Source organism: Channa argus, chromosome 16 (assembly GCF_033026475.1).
Source record: "Channa argus isolate prfri chromosome 16, Channa argus male v1.0, whole genome shotgun sequence".
Classification (NCBI taxonomy): Eukaryota; Metazoa; Chordata; class Actinopteri; order Anabantiformes; family Channidae; genus Channa; species Channa argus.
This window is the reverse complement of record NC_090212.1, coordinates 19,047,388-19,062,244: the sequence shown is the minus strand read 5'-3', so window position 1 is coordinate 19,062,244 and position 14,857 is coordinate 19,047,388. Positions and strand designations below refer to the sequence as shown.

Genomic DNA, 14,857 nt, shown 5'->3' with positions numbered 1-14,857 from the left:
CCAGATATGTAGATCGATAGCAAGATGAAATACAACCTCACTGGAGGTTTTAATGATTATAATGCACACAGGTCACATATTTTTCGCCCATTAAGTCACATAAATACTTGAACGAAACACGAGCCCAGGCATGACTGGCTGTTAGAAACTATGTTCATAGTGGGTGGAAGTCTTTTGATGGGCAACAGAACTAGATGGAAAATAAATACTTTTAAGAAACTGGGAAATTATTTTTTTCTGATGACATGCATGTAGTTTATAAAATCTGAAAATGTTCAAAACAAATGTGCGACATTTGTAGAACGTATGCACTGTTTGAACCTGAATTTGTTAAATCTAATTGGATATTACAATAAAGCAGTGTTTATTTACTAGTTTTACCAGGTGTTTCACACTAGATTTGAAAGAGCAGTTTCAGTTTTCCTCCTTTGCTTTATACCATTGTTTATCCCTGTTGGTCATGTATAACTCTTGCATTGCAGGTTATAAGAGTTTCGTCTGTGAGCCACAATATGCACTAGATTACATGTTTCTTCATCACACTGACCATTGTAGTTTTTGACTCAATATTTCTTGCTGTTAAGTGTAGCTAATGTCTGTTGTATGTTGAGAGAAAATAGCACATCGGAACTTTCAGTCCTTATGTGGCTTCTTTTGAAAAAGAACATCTCAAATGTAACCAGTTTTATACTGTAGGTCTCGCAGTAGTGAAACAAAATTGGAAACAAAAACAATGAAGTCACATTTAAACCTTTAATAGGTATTTAAATATGGCAAACAATGATTAAACATTAATGTGCAAAAACACCGAAGCAATCAAATTTGAACATAAAAGCTATTTGTGCAGCAGCGAAAAAGTAGACTTTTCAATTTGCTGTGTGCCTCTGTTTAATAGCAGATTATCAGCAATGAGTTTGTCAAGTGTGGACTCTTCTGCTTATTTCTTAGCAGTAGATATTCCACAAGCAGGAATGACAGCGAGGACAAAAGACAGGCGTTAATTCATCTTCCTATGTGACCCTGATGCAAATGAGGAAAATGAAAGCAAGCAATCAATTCTCTAATTGGGTTTGTGATATTTTAACTTGTTAAGGGGCCGGTGTCTAGATTAAAGAGAAGGTCAATTTCTCATAGTGACAATTACTGTATTCATTTCTCTATGCAACAAAAGAATCCAGTTGGGAAGAAGCTACAGAGGACCAGATGCCTTCCCATTGTGTGAGTGTGCATCACATCATCTTGCTGATTACAGTTATCCTGCTCACAACAAAATGCAAGCTTATGTGTTTGCATTTTAAATTAAGCACATGTAGGTCTCTTTTCTCATTACTGGAAATAAAAATATACTATTGGAAATTAAATTCCATAATATTCTGGGAATATTAAAAATTGTGAATCCCGTAGCCACATCGCTCCCAACAAACAGATTCAGAAAATATAGTTTCAGGGCATTTAAACTATAAAGACTGTCCCTGGCAAGGATATATTACAAATAACATCTGGAAAAAAACACAACAAAATTTGGTGTATTGCTCCAAAATCCACACGCTGTTATGTTTGAAGTGTCATTCCTCTAAAGATGAAGTGCAAACAGCAGTGGCAGCCACCCTGCTAGGAAGGTTATGAAGTTCAAGCTGAGGCCTGTAGGCTGAGCAGCTGCACAGTTGCAGAGGAGCATTTACTTTGGCTTCCAGATAAGCAAATTAGAATGTTGATATACAATGTGAATAGGCTACTCGCTCATATTACGTGTGGTTTATTTACCAGAAAAACTACAGCATCTCTGCACTAAAAGAAAATGAACTTACTGAAAACTCTTGAGGGGGCTGAGTGGGAGAGCAACCCGTCAGGTCTGATTAGTAATTTCTGTTAAAATATATTTTCTCATTTCCCTTTCCTCTTGTTGATAAGGAGAGAAAAATCTCTTAAAAGCTCTACAAACCAGGCAGCCTTCATACAAGATGCACTTAATCTTCCTGGTGTTTGCTTTTGTTAAGTGAGGGATCGGGCTTTGTTTGGCATGTTGGTTCCAGCCAGTTTCTGAACCCCAGCCTCTTATCGGACTTATCTGCATTTGAACGGGTTTCTAGTGAGGCAAAGTGAAACGGACCAATAAGATTAAATGTAGACCCATTTTGCAAGTTGGTTAATGTATCAATCTCATATCCCAAGGCTGCCTGTGGGTTCAAACAGAGGTTATGTTATTAGTATTACAGACCTTTCATGCTCTCAAATCACACACAGATCAAAAGGGCTTTGTGAGGAATGCCACCATCAGCCAATTAATGCTCATGAGTACAGCAGCTCTGCTGGTAAGGTCAAGACTAAGCACTTTTCACAGCTAAAAGCGTCAACATTTCCCCCTCCCCATGCTCCCACCTTGTTTTAGGTAATTATACACCTCTTTGGGAAGGTTTTGTAATTCACACCCTTAAACGTTGCATAACAGGAGTCCCAGAAGTGACCTTGAACTGCTTGAGCCAAATGACAATCCTGTTGGCTCTTAGCAGAGCAGATGTGGGTTTCACAAAAACCAGCCACATTAAAAAACGGCCAGAGCACAGTGAGGAGAGATTGGACTGAGGCATTTCAGGCTTAGAAGAATGGCTCTCTTAATAAAGAATAGTTACTTTTCTGGCATTTAACTGAGAGTAAAACTGGGTTGACTTAACTGAAGGCTTTTTAATTAAGAACATTAAAATAATATATGCTGCCAAGACTGATCTGATGAGGTTTTCAGAAACCCCCCCAAAAAGTATGTAAACCTTCAACTCAGTGACTATGTTTACATGCACTTACAGTAAGTAATCAGATTACATACTGTAAATCTGCATTTAACATGTAATCTGATTAATGTTCTATGTTGAACTTTGGTTCAGATTTTAAGGATATAGTGACAGAAGACATTGCTTCCTAACTGTTTTTGTATTTCCCATGTGTTTTGGAGCAGACACCGAATACACAGTTGGAAAATGGCCACCTTTAGTTGGATTTAAAGACAAAGAGGCATCGCTCAATGACATAATTTCTACTTTCATCCAACTACTCCACTACTGTCTGCAGCTTTTTGTCGTCTTTTACACACATTTTGTTAAATATTTGCCATGTATACGCGTAACTAGGATTCTAATAAGCTTTTGCATGTTCTCCATGAAGAAATTTGTCTTGGGGGAAAAATAAATAAATCAGGTTTCTCTAATTCCCCACCCAGATTCTAAAAAAAATAAATAAAAATAATTCTGGCTTACATGATGACTGATGACTTAAGTGTGTGTAAAAGCACTAATTGCTTCCGTTGACATTACAGCATAATCAGAATAAGCAAGTTCCACACTGAATTTCATTTCAAATAATAGTGGGTTCTATCCAGAACCATCTTTACAGTTATCCGTACATCCAGTCTTTGGCCTGTTTCTGTACATATTAATGTGTAGAGCATGACAGACGCTTTAATTCTTTCTGGGCCCGACCCATGATAAAACTGAAGCCATAATGCAAATAAAAAGGCACTTTTACAATTCTAACAATTTTAACATTAAGTTTCTCCATTATACAGGGCATTAGATTTTACAAAACTACTCAAATTAAACTACTCAAATTAAATATTAAATCGACCAACATACAAAGTAAACTTAATGTGATTATAAAGCACATTCAAAATAAAACATGGCAGAGCAAATGCCATTAGCAGAGCTATTCAGTCCCAGCCTTCAAAATAAAGCACAACAATGTGTTGTCCTAAAGTTAAAGTATAAGAGACAATGCTGCCCCCTAGTGATTACTGAAAATCAACAGATGTTAATTTGAAAAACAATGAAATGCAACAAATTAAAATTAAGACAGCTTAACCTTTAAACAGATTAAAACAAATAATTCCTGACAAAATTATATAACAATTGAATGCTCATATTCATGCTTATATTTACTGTGTCTAAATGTTATTTAGTATTACCATGATACAGTTTGTAAGTTTGGGGTGTCATTTTTTTAGTCCTACAACAGTAGAGGGGCCATCACGTTGCAAACAATTCAACAAATGCAAAAGAAGGTAAAATGCAAAGTCCATCATCTAGTAGATGAACAGAAAAAAAAAACAGCCCAGGTTGGCACCACCACTGTGTCAAAACTCAGGAAAACAGCGTGCTTCTCGTTTTTCCTACATTTACCTTCTCAGATTTCCTAAGTGTAGAAATGTCCCAGTCTACTAGTGAATCTGTCCTTGTCTATGTTCTTGTGCTCTGGTACGTGCTTGTAAGTGCAGTCCTGCCTCGTGCAGCCTGTGGTCCTCCAGAAAAAGCACTCCTTCTTGTGGGAGCTACAACAACAAGATTAACTATTGGTCACTCAAATGTAATTATATGTATGCATGGGTTTAAAGTGGATTCTCACTTTTTAATCAAAATTTTACTTTTGTAAAATTAAGTAAAAGTGTAACATTACTTCTGGTATACTTGCCATTTGAAGAAATTAAAAGTTATTTGTAACTAGTTTTGGATAATCCCAACAAGATCTGGCCAAGAAACCTACTTAATTCCAGTGCAGTTGTGATACAATGCCATTACATTGGGGGAATCTATGCATTTACCCTATTGTTTATAAGGAGAGATGTTCTTACCTGCCAAGTGCAGTATGGAATTTATTGGGGTATCGCACTGACAAAGGAGCTCCCTCTACCACCAATCCCTGAAGAGGAAATAAAGACCATACTGTAACATCCACAGAGCTTTGTCAGTTAAGGCACTAAAAGAGCAACAATACAAATTATACAGCTGTTTACTTGAACATGTGAAAAATGTAACCAAAAAGGTCAAATCATGGAAGGTTCCAGGCTGTACTGGAAAGCCTTCAAATTTAACAGTGAAACAGCTTAAGTTGTCACTGTTGTTATGACACAAGTTTCTCCAACTTCTTGCTCGAATTAGATCATTCCACCACCTGCCAAACGTTTTGGTACAGCCACATTAGAGGGCACAGGAAACAAGACTGTGGGATGATCTAAAACACTAAGGCTGCACTTCAAGTCTACCTAATTCTTCTTCTTTTGTACTTCAGGTTTGTTACCCTAAAGAAGCTTAGTCACTAAACCTTTGATGTATTATGCTAGAAGTAAAAACGTGGTGACACTGATATATAGACTTGAAGCCAATGTCATCTCTTAAGTCTCAGATATGATGACCTAAATTAGAGAGTTGATGCACATTTTATCTCCAACCCCCTTTGTAAAGTTAATCCCATCCAAATGGCTGCTTAGTAAACAGACATACATTAAAATTCTGGATGGCTCTGTCACAGTCTTCCTTTTTTGTGTAGTTCACAAAGGCACATTGGTGTTCCAGCAGCATCTTGATGCTGTACACTACCCCAACTCTGAAAGACAGATAAGGAAGAGTGTGTAAGGACATGAGCTGAAAAAAACACACCTACATCCCTTTGGGGCAGTAAGAACAAACACATGCAACCCGCCAATAATGAACCGTAAGCACAGAGGTCACGCTTTAGCTTTCCGGAGGTCAAACACCCACAATACTACAAAAAAATAACAAATGAGTGAAGCTTCTTCCAGTGCAGAGACAGTCCAAAAAGCGTAGAAGCAATGAGTTGGTAGTGTTCCTCAAATTCCCCCACAGAGTAAAACGTAGCCTATACAACGAAACTGACATCATTCTTGGTCAACATTACAATTACAAATCCTGTGCATTTAATACAATATATTTGTTTGCTTTTACCCAAAGACCAAGAACAAACCCATTTAATGGAAAAACAAAACTTCAGCTTCAGTTCAGACCATAGTACTTCACCTGCTAAAGAGCTCATGAAGTGTTGTGTAGGTGACCGCAGGAGCCAAGGATCCAACCCAAATAGAGAAAAGCTCCCTTAATGCAAACAGAAGAAATTGTGAAAACAGTGTTTTAAAATGATGCTGCATAACTTCTACATCCTATACTAAAAATCAACATTTACCAAGGATGTTAATTGGTTGATTTAAAGTCTGCAGTAAGGTTGTTTCTAGACACACACACCAATTTTTTTGGATCTTGTCCAAAATTAACAATTTTCAGACTTGACCAATGAATAAAGTTCTGAACTCACGGTTTTATTAAACTCCTTGAATGAGGTGTTGGCGACTGAGATTCCGACCTGCTCTGGCTCAGACAATCAGACTCTTTGATCTGCTGTGTTCTGGAACGGCTGGTTTGTTGGACAGTCCACTCTCCCTCATCATAGTCATCGTCTTCCTGCACCACAGGTTGGTCTTTATGGTCCTTACTGGCATCTGAAGGGACCAAATTGTAATATTTAAATACCAGAACATCACTGTAGTAACAGCTTCCCAACTTTGAGAAAGAGTTTAAAAATGTACCTGCAGGACAAGCGTTTACACTAAACAGAGCCTCAACAGCTTCTTCTAATGTTGAGTGTGTTTTCAAGGCTTCCAAGCTCTGCTCCCAGCTGAAGCCCATTTCCTAAAATAAAAGTGCAAAGACAACTTTTAAAACTAAGGATACACCAATAATACAGACCGCAAAGCCCCAGACTGGCTTATCTCGCCTCCTTCTCCCAAGACAGAAATGGAACAAAAGTCCTCCACAACTTCCTATGCACTTAAATCTTTTTTTTTAAACACACATTTCCTATGTGTCTTATATTGCACTCGCATCTCTAAACAGAAACATTTCTCATAGAACTTTACTTTAAAAGGTCTTTTTCTAGACTTAGATTTCTTTGTGCTCACCTGGTTCCCCAATTGTAAGTCACTTTGGATAACAATAAACATAACTGTTCAGAAAAAGGTAATTAATCGACAACCGAGTGTTTAGATTCAGACGGAAACTAATGAGTTTGTTCATTTCACCGCACACATTGAGACAAGTGAAACTTGTATATTTTGTGCATTAGAAACATGTACTGAAACTATTAAAAAGGAAATCTGAAATGAGCAGAGGAAGCACATGACCTTAAACTGCTTCAGTAGCAAGTAAATTACAATAAAATAAAAACAGATATGTATATTGTATTTTAGTGAATGGAAGTTCGACATGCACAGTAAATCATATTTTTCCCCACAAAACCCATTTTGTCAACTGTTGTACAGGAGTTTTCCTACCATGAGGTGCAGTGTCTGTGCTCGTTTCAGCTCTTGTTTGGCTTCAGCACTCGAACCGTTCAACTTCAACACATCCATGTAGATCAATGAGGCCTCGTAGTATTTCTAAAGGAGTGAAAGAGGAGTCACAGGCAATAAGTTAGGATTTAAATATCTGATCATCTTAGATCCAGTTAACTCAGAACAGAGTTCTGTGTGAACAAGCCCTTTTATTCATGTCAGATCTCTGCTACTCTCCAATGTGGCACTATTCATATCTGGACTCTGGTTTCTGGTTCGTTTATGCAGAAGTATACCATAACTAGCATGTATGGTAGACTATGACCTCACAGGTGTTCACATCAGACATAATACATGAACATAATTGTGGATCATCAAAACAAAAACATCAGGGGGCCTGGTGAATCAGTGGTAGAGCACTGGGTTGGGATGCAGAAGGCTTCAGGTTTGAATCCCGCCCAACCTAACCACCAAGGGCCCCCTCGGAGCCAGTCCTGAGCCCGGCAGGAAACGCATCCGGCGTAAAAAACTAATGCCAAATGTTTAGCTGTGCCGACCCCTGATGGAACCAGCCGAAAGCCACTGATCTTTTTTTGAAAACATAAATGTCAAATCTGGTCAAAACATCAGAGATGAGCACTGCACCAGAGTGTGACAGAGCTTGTGGTATATTACAGGTGCAGTCTTGAGGAGAATCAATGTGAAAATGCAACCTGTGACACTTCACATTTAAATACTGTGATCATGTCTCTGCCTTCAACCGAACCGTAATGGGAGAAGAATCTGAAGAATTGTACTTTAATAGTGTAAAACTGCATCAGACAATACAGTCAGTTTTGTTGCCAACAATCTGAAGAGGCCGGAACAATCAGTTTGGTAGTAATGAAGTTGCGCACGCTTCATTAAAGTAAGTGAAGCCTTAATTTAAAAGCAGAATTAAGAGATGTTTTAACAGCAGCAAACAAGCCCATTCTGTATTTGTATTTCTTAGACAGAAGCTACACCATTAGAGGAGAAGACTCTGGATTATTTACGTCTAACAGGCAGTTGTTTAAACCATATATTTATATACTGCTAAGCTGCCATAATTTATTACTGCTACTCAAGGCTGCTTGTGCAATCATGTCCAAGAATAGAAGTATACACCTGTAGCATAGCACTAACTCCCACAGACACTTTATTCGGTTAAAGACTTCTCAACTACTCCAGCATCAATAAAAACAGTAATGGTGCATTATAAGCAGTGTCAACAGGATAAAAGAGCATTAATTTACCTTGAGTCCACAGAGAGCTTTTCCTTTCCTAAATAAACCCTTTATCCAGTTTGGCTCCATGCAGAGAGCCAGGTCAGCATCCCTGAGAGCGTTTTCATACTGCTGCATTCTTTCATAACAAAGGGACCGATTTCCAAACAATCTGAAACACAGAACACAATCGGTAATTAACAGCCACTATTTCTGAGTCCTGCAATGAAGGCCAACGTTAATATCGATGTTCTTACTTAAACTCCTTTGGGTTGAATTTAATTGCATCAGTGAAACATTTCACTGCCATCTCATACTGTCCCGAGTCAGCCAAGTGGTATCCCATAGCTGGAGGAAAGAGGAAGCACTTTCAAAATTTTGTTTTAAGTCAGAAGTTTAATAAAGATATTAGAAAAACATCTACCTGCAAGTTCTCTGCTTCTTTTTGCATACTCCTCTGCAGTGGGATCCATTGTTGACTGGTAAAATTAGTGTCAGTAGATTAGTTTGTGAAACATGCAAAGCACTGAAAGTGAATTTGCATGTAGCTTTCGGTAACAAAAGCGATTTTCCAATCCAACTAGTCATTATTCACGATGATTAGGACAAATAAGGATAAATAATTTCTTTAACACAATTAAAAATGGCCCATTTTACTTACAGTTTGCTGTTGCTTTAAGTAGTTGTTAGAAAACAAATATCTTAAGGTTTAGTGTAATCTGGTGTGATAATATATGTGGCAAATGTTTCTGACAAAAAAACATTAACAAAATGTGTTTATGAAATCAAGTTCCTATTTATTTGCTTTCACCTCTTTTTTGCTTTCATGTTTCTCTTCCGTTTTCTTCTGAACATCAGGTTTACCCACAGTGTTTGGCTTTTCCTCATTGGGCTGTTCAGCTCCCACCAATTTGCTTTTTTCCTTTTTTCTTTCTTTTGTGGGCTTCTGGTTACATGTCTCCTCAGGCACCGATTTAGCAGTAGAAGCATATGAATTATTTAAATCCAACTCCTGTTTGGAAGACACAAGGTGGATAGTTTTAGGATAACAAACAAAGGGCCCTGTCATTACTTAAAATCACAGTGAAGAATAAACCCGCGTAACATTTCATTGCATTGATCTGAACCTCAGCACCCAATCACACATTTTTACAAGATATAAGTTTGAGGTTATCCACTGCTACATTTTTATAACCACATTCAGACAACATACTAAATGGACTTCTACTGTTGCCCAGGAAATAAAATCTTAATGAAGTACATGTTGTCAATTTATTCACTTGTAACAGTGAATTATAAAATAAGAGGTGTGGAAACATTGTGCAGTAAAAGAGAGCAACAGCAGTTACATTAGTGAAACATTAAAGACATGTTAAATAACACACATCCTAAGAAGCTTCCTACCGCACCCTCAATAAAAGTTATAAATTTAAGACCAACAAAACCATCCTCCATCTGCATTTGAAGAACTAAATGCTTTGCCTAATTTAGTACAAAGAACCATTCTACTTTTTATGGGTCATCCACTGATTCACTGGTGACACCTGACTTTCCTAAATCTAAATCTAGACTTTTTCAAGCTCAAAGGCAAAAAATGGACAGACAGACAAAACAAACAAACAAAAAAACAAACAAAAACGGTAACAATTTTCCACCAACCTTTTGTTCCCCATCTTCATTCTTATTAATTTTCAAAACAGTTCCTTCTTTATTATCAACATTTTTCTCCTCACATTTCATAGCCACCATTAGATTTGGTGTTTTACTAGATTCATTTTCTTCTACATTAGTTTCAATAATGTTTCTCTTCTGATTTGAGGACTCAGACTTCTTTAGTTCTTCCTCCTGAAAGAACCAAAACAGACATAAGTATTCAAAACGACCTTAAAATTGCCTTGCTGTGAGCGATTATGCAGAATGATTGTTGACCATTTGTTGTAGTTTCTAATGGCAGTGCAACAAGACTTACAGGTAAAATGTCTTTAACAGCATTCCCCTTTTCTAACCGCTTCTTTTCCTTCTTACGCTGTGTCGAAAAGCAGAAAAATCTGAGTTTACGTAAACCACTAGCAACGTCAAAGTCATATGAAAAGCAGGTGTATAAACACTAACCAATTTTTTACGCTTGTTCTTCTCAGTTTTCTCTTTACGTCGTTCCTTTTCATCTATCATTTCCTTTGTATATTTATCAGCTTCCTGGAAAGGCAGAGTATATTAAAGACATTTTAAGAAAAATAAATAGATCTGACAATATACACAAGTTAATTTGCTATAATTTACATGTTTTGACAATGAATATATTCTTGTTCTTAAAGCTTTTCAGTTAAAAAAAACAAACAAACAAGTGTATTACTTCATCAGTGAGCTGTCTTATACGTGGATGTGGCTGTAAAGGTTTATAAGCAGCATTGCGTGGAATAAAGTTATCATCATCATCATCATCATCGTAGTCATCTGAATTTAAGTCATCATGCCGGTCTCCACCAAAGGTCCTTAAAAAATCTATACCTGTAGACATTTAAAAAGATTGTTCATTTTCAGGTGCATTCTGAACTGTAAAAATATTTTACATCATTAAAAGGGCACCAACTTGTTATTTACATCTAGAAGAGATTTTCAAGTTTGGATAGTCCCAAAACATTTCGACAGCAGCTGTTCACTTAGTCTCAAACAGCTTTTTATTTTTGCTAAAACAAAGGTTTGCTCAAGCTTAACTTCTGGGCATATTGAGAATGTAGTGCATTTCCACTCATAACCTCCTCGAAAACATCGAGAACAACAAGACAGAATTTAATTATGCAATCTGTGGTTTCCCCGACACAAGAAGAAAGTCACATCCTTCCAATCCTATGGTCCATGTCCAGATCCAAATAGGCTTCTATCCTGACCATAAGTTGTTGCATATTAAAATCACAAGACTTATTTTAACACATTTTTTGAGGGGTACAGCATAGTAATCATTGCTGCAGATGTGTAGCATGAGATGTGTTCTTTGGTTGAAGCCTCTTATCCAATCAATCGTGAGGAGAGTCTAGCAGGTGCGCGAAAGACATTACGGAAATGTTTATATGACAAGAATATGGAGCAGACAGATATAAGATAAAATGACCCTACCACAGCAATGGCAGTAAACCTGCTCACTGCACCTGAACGTGACCGGTGTGAAATCTAAGCAGCAAACACCTAGGACTCCCACACACTGTCTTAGACTTTTTTTGTCGTTTAGGCTTATCCCGTGAGTTCAGGTCGCCACAGCGGATCATTTGTCCATGCATGTTGATTTGGCACAATTTTTACGCGGGATGACCTTCCTGACGCAACCCTCCCCGATTTCTACTGGGCTTGGACCAACACTGCATAGCTGGGGAGGGGAATGGGCTTTTTGGGGGTTCAGTTTCTTGCCCAGAGACACTCCGGCATAAAGCCAGAACCGGGGATCGAACCGCTGACCCTGTAGTCCCTGGCCTTTAATGACTAAATTGAATAATTTAGAAACTATTTCAGCCTAAGAATGCAGAGGTCTGCTCCAGAAGACGACTTCCATAGCAAGCTTGCAAACCTAAGATCCTGACCTCCTTTAGACAACAAGACCAGTAGATTTTAACATAAGCTAGGTCAGAAGAGTTGTCTATTTGGTTGGTAACCTGCTAGGATTGAGAGGCAAAAAGAAGTTTGAGGCTTACTTGCAACACACTCCACTTGCTGCTGGCATAAAATAAATGACCAGAAAAAGAGGTTCACAGGATGATTTAGGAACCGACTAAGGAAGCCAGTTTACAAAATGCCTTACCTAAGACATTCAGGAAGGAGCCCTCAGAACGACGCCCATTTATGAAATCTACAAAATTATCCTGAGAAGGAGAAGAGATCTGCAATTTTAAATACAATCATTAGTGTAGAGCTAGAACAAGTGGTCAACTATAGTAGGATATTTTATAGACAAATAATAAAAAAAATAAAAGTTAATAAACACGATTATGAAAATGAGTCCCTGTACCAACAAATAAATTGCCCTTAATTGTATCCTATTTGAATAAATTTAAATGTACACACTGTAGCTCTGGACATGGTGCTAGTCATCCATTTTTGTCCAAATGCACACATTTGATATTATTTTGTTATCCAAGGTTTTAAAATGTAACACCAGATTCTCTAAAATCTTTCAAAACTATGTTTTTGTTTTACATTATGGCACACTGAGCCTCTGGCGTTTGTTGGTCGCATGTAATAAGACATCTGAAGATGGCATCTCGGCCTTGGGGAAACTAGTATGAACATTTCTTTCCTGGGTTATTTTTGACTGTAAATTTTTTCTCCCTAGTAATTTAAAAATGTTAGTTGAAAAGGCTAAGTGTGAATGGAAACTATAAAAAGACCATTAAATTTTTTTTTAAGAAGATTTGAGAGTAGATCGATAAGATACATTCTTGATCCACTGGGAAATAGCGATCCAGTATCTTACCCAGCTTAAAATGCTCAATTACACAAAAAGAATAATAGGAATCCCCGCCTAATAAACCACTAAAACTTAGTTAGCTTAGTATAAAAATATACCATGATAAGAGTAATAAAGGTCCGGGTTGTGCAGGAGGGCATATGCCAATGAAACACAGTACCACAGTCCAGGGTTCAACAACACAATCAGTTTGCCTGCTTTAAGCTACATTACAGTAAATGTTAATCTCTTGCTTAACTGGCAATTTTATACCCGACAAATATTGTGACTCCTCCTATTACCAGCGAGGATGTGTTATACTCAGGGTTTACAGCATGTGGTGAGCAAAAACGGTTTTCCCAAATGAAGCCTCACTTGGAAGTATGTGCAGCTTCCTCAATTGATATGTGACCAATGAAAAATGAGGCCTTGCTTTGCTGAAGTTTTAACTTTGACGCATAATCTGTTTCTCTTTTGTAATAATACACTAAAATGGGAGTTTTCAATAGTGGTCCCCAAAGGACCCCTGGCCAACAACCTATATTAATTAACTTTGTCAAGCACCACATCATAATCATCTAAAAAAGTATCATTCATTTTCTGATTCAAAGTGCACACCTGATCCAGGTAATTAGCAGAGGGTAGGGCAGGGATCATCTGACATCTGGCATTTAATTGTTATGTGGATAATTCACACTTCGGGTTCTAATACAGGGAAAGTGGTCATTCTGTAGGACAGATTTATTGGATCTCTTATTTTGTCTGCTATACAGCGTGACACCTGTGTTGTTACGGGTTTGCAGAACAACATTTGCTAAGTAAAATTAAAATGTATAATATATGGTGTTGATCTCACCATCACTAGATACCAGTAGCAGCCTTATAACTAGAAAACCCTGTATATAGTTAAGTAATAATGACAATTATCTTTCCCGATGTAATCATACTCACGTGTGTGTGCATTAGTGTAGAGTTTTCTCGAAATCTGGGTGCGCCGCCTGACAGGTAAAGAGAAGGTGTCCTTAAATACACGTTTTATTACATACATAAATGTAACGTTACCAAGCTAAAGTCAACGATGACACAGTTACATTAGCATTGTTTTGGTGATCGAAAACGCCATAACGTTAGCTTACCAGGAAACTTAGCATAACTGAAACAGGTCAACCTCCCAATAAATGAAACTCACCGAGAAATACGCTACCCCACAAATACATTAATAACTGTTTAATCCTTACGTGCGACAATTTCTTTCTTTCTTGACATCGTGTCAGCTTATTGATACTGCCGTCCCGTGGTTTACAGTATGTTTGAGGGCTTGTAGAAGGCGAACGTTACGGCACTGCGCTGGTTTCTTTTCGTTTCCGCGTAAGAAGCGTCAAATCTTGCTGCCCTGGGTTGAACCTCACAGGCTGAACCCCGCCTCCACGGAGGTCAACCAATCAGTGAGGGATTAGTTGCAGTTCAGGGCTGTGATTTGATGGTGCGCCTGCCGGTGATTCTGAAAGGCGGTGTTTGGAAGTGAAAGGCATGCATAAGGGTGACGTATGGTTTATAATATAATATTCATCCATGTTACTTTATTTAATTAGTTCAATTAAAAAATACTCAATTTTTTAAATATAACTTTGAAAATATTTGCGCCACTGAATTAGAACATCAACTTTGTTCCTCCATTTTCTGTGGTTCAAGCCTTTAAAATGCCCTGTGTATCAAAATCTAGTCGTAGTATCCTAGTTTTAAAAAGCTGAAGTTCCTGGGAAGTGAATAAAGATTTTCATTGTAACAGCATTTTAAGACTGGCAATTACATCCAGTCAAAAATGTATACACCAAAAACAACGAACAGACAAGCACATTTGTACACAGCACAACCACAGACCAGGGTAGGACAAAACAAACAAAAATGCACTTAAAAAATACTCGATTCTATCTGTTTTATGAAACACAAGTTGTAGACTGTGGACGGCTTCAACTGCCAAAACAGAGAAACACATTAGTTACAACGAACTGTACGGAAGCCGAGGGCGGCAACGGATGCCGTTTGCTTTGCAGTTATAATGACAATTTAATG

The 14,857-nt window shown here is 37.7% G+C and overlaps 1 protein-coding gene across 2 annotated transcripts; it reads right to left on the bottom strand.

The window, feature by feature from the left end:
• Positions 1-739: 739 nt before the first annotated feature.
• si:dkey-33c12.4 (uncharacterized protein LOC560112 homolog) lies at positions 740-14,180 on the bottom strand. 2 transcript variants are annotated; one of them, XM_067479750.1, is made up of 18 exons: positions 14,023-14,180; positions 13,736-13,782; positions 12,140-12,218; positions 10,703-10,857; positions 10,462-10,545; positions 10,319-10,375; positions 10,009-10,194; positions 9,161-9,361; positions 8,774-8,828; positions 8,607-8,697; positions 8,380-8,521; positions 7,106-7,210; positions 6,362-6,464; positions 6,091-6,274; positions 5,799-5,873; positions 5,265-5,367; positions 4,616-4,683; positions 740-4,315 (listed from the first exon to the last, which is right to left on the bottom strand). In XM_067479750.1, exons 1-18 carry the CDS (start codon positions 14,048-14,050, stop codon positions 4,180-4,182), a joined length of 1,899 nt encoding a protein of 632 aa, XP_067335851.1. In that variant the 5' UTR covers positions 14,051-14,180; the 3' UTR covers positions 740-4,179. The 2 variants fall into 2 exon arrangements, with proteins under 2 accessions (XP_067335851.1, XP_067335852.1); XM_067479751.1 differs by having other exon boundaries at positions 12,140-12,200.
• Between the last annotated feature and the right edge of the window lie 677 nt (positions 14,181-14,857).